The sequence below is a fragment of the Gouania willdenowi genome, chromosome 14 (genome assembly GCF_900634775.1).
Source record: "Gouania willdenowi chromosome 14, fGouWil2.1, whole genome shotgun sequence".
NCBI classification, from domain to species: Eukaryota; Metazoa; Chordata; class Actinopteri; order Blenniiformes; family Gobiesocidae; genus Gouania; species Gouania willdenowi.
Window position 1 is genome coordinate 34,105,458 of NC_041057.1, and position 6,971 is coordinate 34,112,428.

Here is a 6,971-nt window from a genome sequence, read left to right on the forward strand (position 1 = left end):
GGGCTGTTATGTTTGAAGTTGATACAATACCTTTTTGTTTTTTTTGGCTAATTTGGTCCAAATTAGTCCAAATAAAACAGTGAAGAGACTTACTAGAGAAGTCCTAATTCCAATGACTGTTTTTGGGACCAAACTTGGACCAAATGTGGAAAATCTGGACCAAGTCGGACTGTCCAATAACAACCCAATTTCTATGACTATATTTGGGCTAAAATTGGACCAAGTTGGACGAGCCAATGACAACCTAATTTCAATGACTACCGGTATGTTGGGGCGAACCCCCCCTTCCCAATTTAAACAATTAAATAAGGGCTGAAATTGGACTAGGTTGGATGGTCCAATAATAACCAAATTTCAACCACTATATTGGGGCTAAATTTGGAGAAGTTTTGGCAGTCCAGAAAAACCTTCAATTTCAACAATTATTTTTGGGATAAATCGAGGCTAATATGGATAGACCAGATTTAGCCCTAAAAAGAACGTCTAAATGACATTGGGTGTTTGGTGGGTCATTTTCATGAAATATTGTCAAATGTCTTCATTTTTATTCATTAGTGTTTTTAAGGAAAAATCTCAAGTAAAAGTAAAATCACTTTGAAGAAGAGCTACTGTTACAGCCAAGATGTTTTTACTGTTTAAACACAAAACCCTCTCAAGCAGCTCATTTTACTAATTGAACCCTCAGATCATTATCAAAGCGCTATTTACCTCTGTGCAATATTTTAATTAGATTAGCGTCTCTATTTAACCCATCATGGGCTCTTTGAAGCCCCATGTTTTTAGTGTTAAATCCTCAGATGCGAGCAGGAAACAAACGGGCCATCCCTTTTTTAATTTAATGAGAACCCCTGCCTGTCCAGTCTGAATCTTCTTTCAGACCCACCTACTCATTTTAACCATTGAAATCCAGTTAATTGAAGGAGTCTTTCAGTGCAGTATAGATGAAGGGCCAAATTAGCATCCCTTTCTGTCCATTGGAGGCTGAAGGAGACCTGCAGCTCTCTTTGATGTGAGGAGAACGCTTTTAGAAGGCGGCAGGCTTCCTGAAAATGAGCTGATGGCCCTGCTATTAGGAGCAAATGCAGATGCGTCCATGTGTTGCAAAACGCTTAATCTTTTAATTGATCACCTTCTGCATGCCCTATTGTGCTGCAATTTCCCCCCTGATGCTCCCATTTTGAAGATGAGATAAATTACTTCTCACAAGGAAATATTACAAATAAGAATGGATTTCGTAATTCATTCTGGATCAGGGTGAATTATATATTGTAATTGCGTAATTGATAATTAATTACAATAATGATATTGTAAATCTAAAAATCTGTTGCTGTGGTAATTAAATTGTAACTGACTCCAGATATAGTCGACTTCGTAATTGTAACATTTAGCCATGAAAATTCTATAAAAATGATAAATTTATTTAACGCTAAACTGTGAAACCATGTTACAGTTACAGTTCTACACATATATAGTTAACAATTATTAAAATGTGTTTCATTTCAAGCTTTCCCACATTTTGCCATTAAACAAATATAAATCTATACTGACACTAAAAAGGCACCGACACCCACACCAAAAACATTAAAACCATTCTAATCATCATAATTCATGATCTATTTCATTGACTATGAAGCCTAACAAGGTAATCAATAGATGGGAAATACATTAGATCGTAGAAATTTTTTTTAATGTATTTTACAGCTGATTTAGGACCCGTTAGCATTACAGATGCTAACAGAAAGCTAACACAAGACGAAGGTTAACTTTTATTAGGTTATTTATTTCAGGCTCAGTAATTGTGATTAATTGTAATTGAGAATGTAATTGTAATTGACTTCCTGAGGACAATTTGTTTTTTGGGCAATTTTATTTTTTATTTCTTTTTTGACACTTTTTTCTTCTTCCGTTTTTCATGTTATATTGTCTGAGCTTAGAGGGCATTTAAAACAACAGGTGCATTTATTTCTTTAAAATAGAATGGATCATCTCATGGAATTTCCAAGTATCGATAATTCAGAAAAAAGAAATTGCAAAAAAAATAGAAAAAAATACAAAGAAAAACAGAAAAAAATGATTCAGAAAAATAGATGAAATCAAATTATTTCGAAAAACAGAAAAAAAAAAAAAATGACTCAGAAAAACAGAAGAAATAAATTATTTCGAAAAACAGAAAAAAAAAATCACACTGAAAAATACAAGAAAAAAAATGTGTTTGTGTGTGTAAAAAATAGCCCAACAAAAAAATTCTGGCGACCCCAAATTCACTTTTTTTTCTTCCTGAATTAGTTACACTGTTAGAAAAAGATCATACCCAGGATTAGTGACAGGTTGAACTGGCTCAGATATTTTTATACTTCATTTTATTTGAACTATATTTGAGAAAATGGAAGTATAGAATGGTTGTTTAAGATTATGTTTGTGTTTAAGTAATTGATATATTTTATCATATACTAGACATTTCAGGCGACCCCATTTAAAATTCCAGGCGACCCCACATGGGGTCACTGCCCCAAGGTTGAAAAACTCTGCCTTAATGGTGTCACAGAAAAGCCATCCCACTTTTTGGCCTATTCACATCACTTTGGAGAAATAATAATAATAATAATAATAATAATAATAATAATAATAATAATAATAGCAGCGCTTTTTTCGAATATAAAACATGAGTGTAATGTTACTTATTGTCTAATGTAATTTAACACATAATGTAATAAATCTAAGAAAAATCTATTGTTTATTTACTAATTCATTATTTATACTATTAGGTTCTAAATTAGTAATTTCCTAGACGATTAAAAACTACTGTATTGTGTAAAAAAAAATCCGTTGGTGTTTGTTAATTGAACAAAATGATTTTAATACTGTATACCACTTTACTTTCAAAGAGCTGAACGGAAACAAGTCTATAATGTTTAAAAAGACGCAACAATCGAATATATACCACTTTTTTTTATGTACATAGAGCAACAGAACAATAATCATATTATTAGAACAAAGCAATGTTACAAATATTCCAACCAAAAAATAAGCTAAACAGCAAAAAACATGATCGAAAGTAGACAGAATAAAAACAAAATTAGTACGAAAAAGTGCCAAAGTAAACAGTGAGTGCGTCTATTTTACAGATAAATGCTTATTTATAGCTTATTTATGAGGTTTGTAAAAAAGAAAAATTAAACGAAAAAGGGCGTAACGTTTCGAAATAAAAAAAGAATATATTTTGATTTACTACATTGCACGCTTTAAAAAACGATCTCATATTAACATTGTTTAGTTTGTTGTTTTTTTTATACTCAGTGTTGCGCCGATTTAACACTTTGAATAAAAGAAAGTCCGTGTTTTTTTTTTTTTTATAGTTATATACAGTTATTTACAGAGTGAAAAGAGTGGACTATAGTAAATGATCCGGTGAACAAACGTCGTCCTCTATGTCCACATCGTCTTCGTCTTCGTCCTGGTCCCGTTCCTCCAGCAGAAAAGAGACCGGTTCCAGAACCCGTTTCAGCTCCTCCGGTCCCCGCTCCGTCAGGTCGCTCTCACTGGAGTTCTCCCCGGACTCCCCCGGTGTTTTACGGTCATCCTGGGCTTTTCTCAGCTGCTTCTTATGCTTCATCCGGCGGTTCTGGAACCAGGTTTTCACCTGCAGTGGTGGAAAAAAAAGCCCCATTAAAAACGAATCAATAAAGCAATTAAAATACCACGACACGTGATCCATAATATTTTATAGCTGAAATGATTTATCCACAGCTATATGTAATATGTAATCATTTAAAATTCAATGATATAAGTAAGAACTATAACACATTTCTAACTAAAATAGAATAAAATAGAACGTATTGATCCCCAGAGGAGAAATTCACATTAGCACCAACACAATAATAAGATCAGAACAACAATTAATACTAACAGGATAATAGTGCATGTAGAAGACAATACAGTGATGAAAACAAAGACATATAAATTAAAAAAAGAAAGAACATCACTAGAAAAAGGCAATGCTAATTCTCATTCCGGTTTCAAAACATAGAAAAGGGTTTTTTAAAAGAAAGTCTGATATTAGTGAAAGGAAAAAAAAATCCTCTTTCTTCAACCTGCAACGGATGCAACAGCGCATTGGATCCTGATTGGATGATTGGAAAAGCTCCGACCATTAAAAGCTGTAGGAACGTTCATTAGTGTTGGTTGAATATCTGGCAATGTTTTCTATTTAATGCACATTCAGCGTTTTCAGTTTCCTGATTGGAGTCATTTTTAATGTTAAACTGTTGAGGAAAAACTTAAGTTATTTAATTTTCCTAAAATTATTACACAATTTTTACCCTCAATTAAATAGAAATTGAAATCAAAATCAATGGAAATTGAAGTGAAGACCATGTTGGGACTGATATGTATTACTTATTGCTTAGATATTGTCAGTGTCTTACATATTTTTGTATTTTATGTATACGTATAAGTGCAAACTAGGGCACAATAATGTTGAAATTATACTAAATTTCCTGCATAAAATGCGTGGCCCACTTTAGATCAAAGTGCTCCTTATTTGGCCCCTGAACTAAAATGAGTTTAATGTGATGTGAATTATATATATATATATATATATAGGTATATATATATATATATATATATGTGTGTGTGTGTGTGTTATTATGTAGAGTCCTCTCTAAAGCTGCATTTCTCACATTCACTTCACACTGAGACTCATTAATGCCAAAACATTGAGAACAGCCGCATATTATTGACAGAAATAAGCAATATTATAAATGTGATTGCATATGATTCAAATGCCACATTATAAACATTCATGTTAGAATAATAAGCATTAACACAGGAAGGAACTAAGGATTTGTGTATTATTGTTGTCGTTTTATATATATTTTTGAGTTGTTTTTTCAAATACATTTTTGTTTGTTTTGTGTGTGTTCAATACCTGGGTCTCGGACAGGCTGAGGGCCGTGGCCAGCTCCACTCTCTCCGGTGTGGACAGGTACCGTTGGACCTCAAAGCGCTTCTCCAGGCCGGAGAGCTGGGAGTCGGAGAACACGGTGCGGGCCTTCCTCCGTCTGCAGTGCTTCCCCGGTAGGTCCCCGTGGTGCTGGAACAGGGCCGGCATCTGCATCCCTGCACACAGCATCATGCTCTGGCTTTTATTTTGGAAGAAACTTTTCTTTTGACAGGCATGCTGAAATATAGATTTATGTTTTATAAACGATTATACATGTGTTTTCAACTAAATTTGGTTGATTCTACAAACAAACAAAATAAAAAGCAAGTGGTTGAGAACCCCTGGTCTAAGGCATCTCTCCTTGTCCCGCCTGTAAATGTGTGTGTATATATATGTATATAAATTATTTATACGTTTTCTATTTGTATATACTTGTATTATCTGTATTTTATTGTACATTTGTATTTTATTATTTTGTCCTGTAGGTGTGCACCTTTATTTAATCCCTATTTAATTAATAGTCTTTTATTAAATTATGTACGTTTTCTTTTCTTCCTTTTTATGTTTTAGTGTTTCTTCTTTTCTGGAGCATCTGTTAAAAAAAAGAAAAAAAAAAAAAATCTATTTCCCCTGGAGAAATAAAGTATATTATTCTGATATGATTCTCTAAAGATTTGATTTAAGATTCCGTTTGAACATTTCTTTATCATTTTGTGCAATAACTAAAGTGTAAACTCCTGTTTTTTCCTGACCATATCCAGATATTGTGGATCTTCTCCTCATCCTCACCTGAGGTGAAGAAGTACTGGTGATGCTCGGGCTTGTGCAGCGCGTGGTGCGGATGCGGGGCCAGGATGGGGTTGGGCATCAGCGGGTATCCGTACTCCAGCAGGGGCATCCTGGAGGCCAGGGGCCCGCAGAAAGGCGAGGGCAGCACATCTCTGAGCGGCTTGGGTTTGTGCAGCAGGATGTCCTCGATGAAGAACGACGTGGACCTCTGAGGAGCCGCAGACGCGTAATTCAGACTCATCATGGATGGATTTCTGATTGGTTCTAAAGCTTCATCAGCTTCTGATTCTCCTTTTCTTTCTTTCTTTCAGGGCCAGGATGGATCCTCAGACCATCATCGCACTGCTCCGTGTGCTCCACGACTTCCACAGGTACCGATTTTTAATCACAAACAGGGTTTAGAAAGTTGATCTGAGCTCTGGCCAATCAGAGGCTCAGCAGAGAGGAGGAGGCGTGTCTTGTGATTGGAGGATGAGGAGAATGAGGAGGAGACACTGTTACACTTAGTTTTACACACAGATCACCATTAAAACACATGTTAACAGAGCCATTGTTAGTCATTGATATGTTTATCATAAAGTAATGACAGTTATTAACCCTGTCAGCTCATTTAAAAACCAAACATTCAATGAAAGACTTTTGACTTGATTTGCATTTAATCTTCTATATCAGTGTTTCTCAAATGGGGTACGGGTAGCCCAGAAGGGCGGAGAGAGAGAGAGAGAATTATAAATGATAGACATAATACTATAGAAATAACTCTATTTAGCCACTAAATCATTGTTTTTCAACCTTGGGTTCGGGACCCCATGTGGTGTCACCTTGAGTTTAAATGGGGTACATTTTTTTATTATTAATTAAAAGGACACACAACCTTAAACAAGTGTATTCCTATACTTTCACTTCATCAAATATAAATTTAGTTAAACTAAAATGCAGTATATATATATATATATATATATATCTGAGCTCAAACATGAGCAAAAACTAAGTGCAGAAAGAAAGAAAAAAAAAAGCATCTTTAAGGTCGCCAGAAATTCTTGATATCAAAAGGGGGTCACAATCAAAAATAGGTTGGGAACCACTGTACTAAATATTGTTTATTTCCACTTATTGTGTGTGTGTGTGTGTGTGTGTGTGTGTGTGTGTGTGTGTGTGTGTGTGTGTGTGTGTGTGTGTGTGTGTGTGTGTGTGTGTGTGTGTGTGTGTGTGTGTGTGTGTGTACACTTTTGTGACTATT

At 34.8% G+C, this 6,971-nt stretch overlaps 1 protein-coding gene across 1 annotated transcript; it reads right to left on the minus strand.

The window, feature by feature from the left end:
• Positions 1–3,391: 3,391 nt before the first annotated feature.
• Positions 3,392–5,980, minus strand: bsx (brain-specific homeobox). The gene is made up of 3 exons (XM_028467549.1): positions 5,732–5,980; positions 4,928–5,118; positions 3,392–3,640 (listed from the first exon to the last, which is right to left on the minus strand). Exons 1-3 carry the CDS (start codon positions 5,973–5,975, stop codon positions 3,392–3,394), a joined length of 684 nt encoding a protein of 227 aa, XP_028323350.1. The 5' UTR covers positions 5,976–5,980.
• Positions 5,981–6,971: the final 991 nt, after the last annotated feature.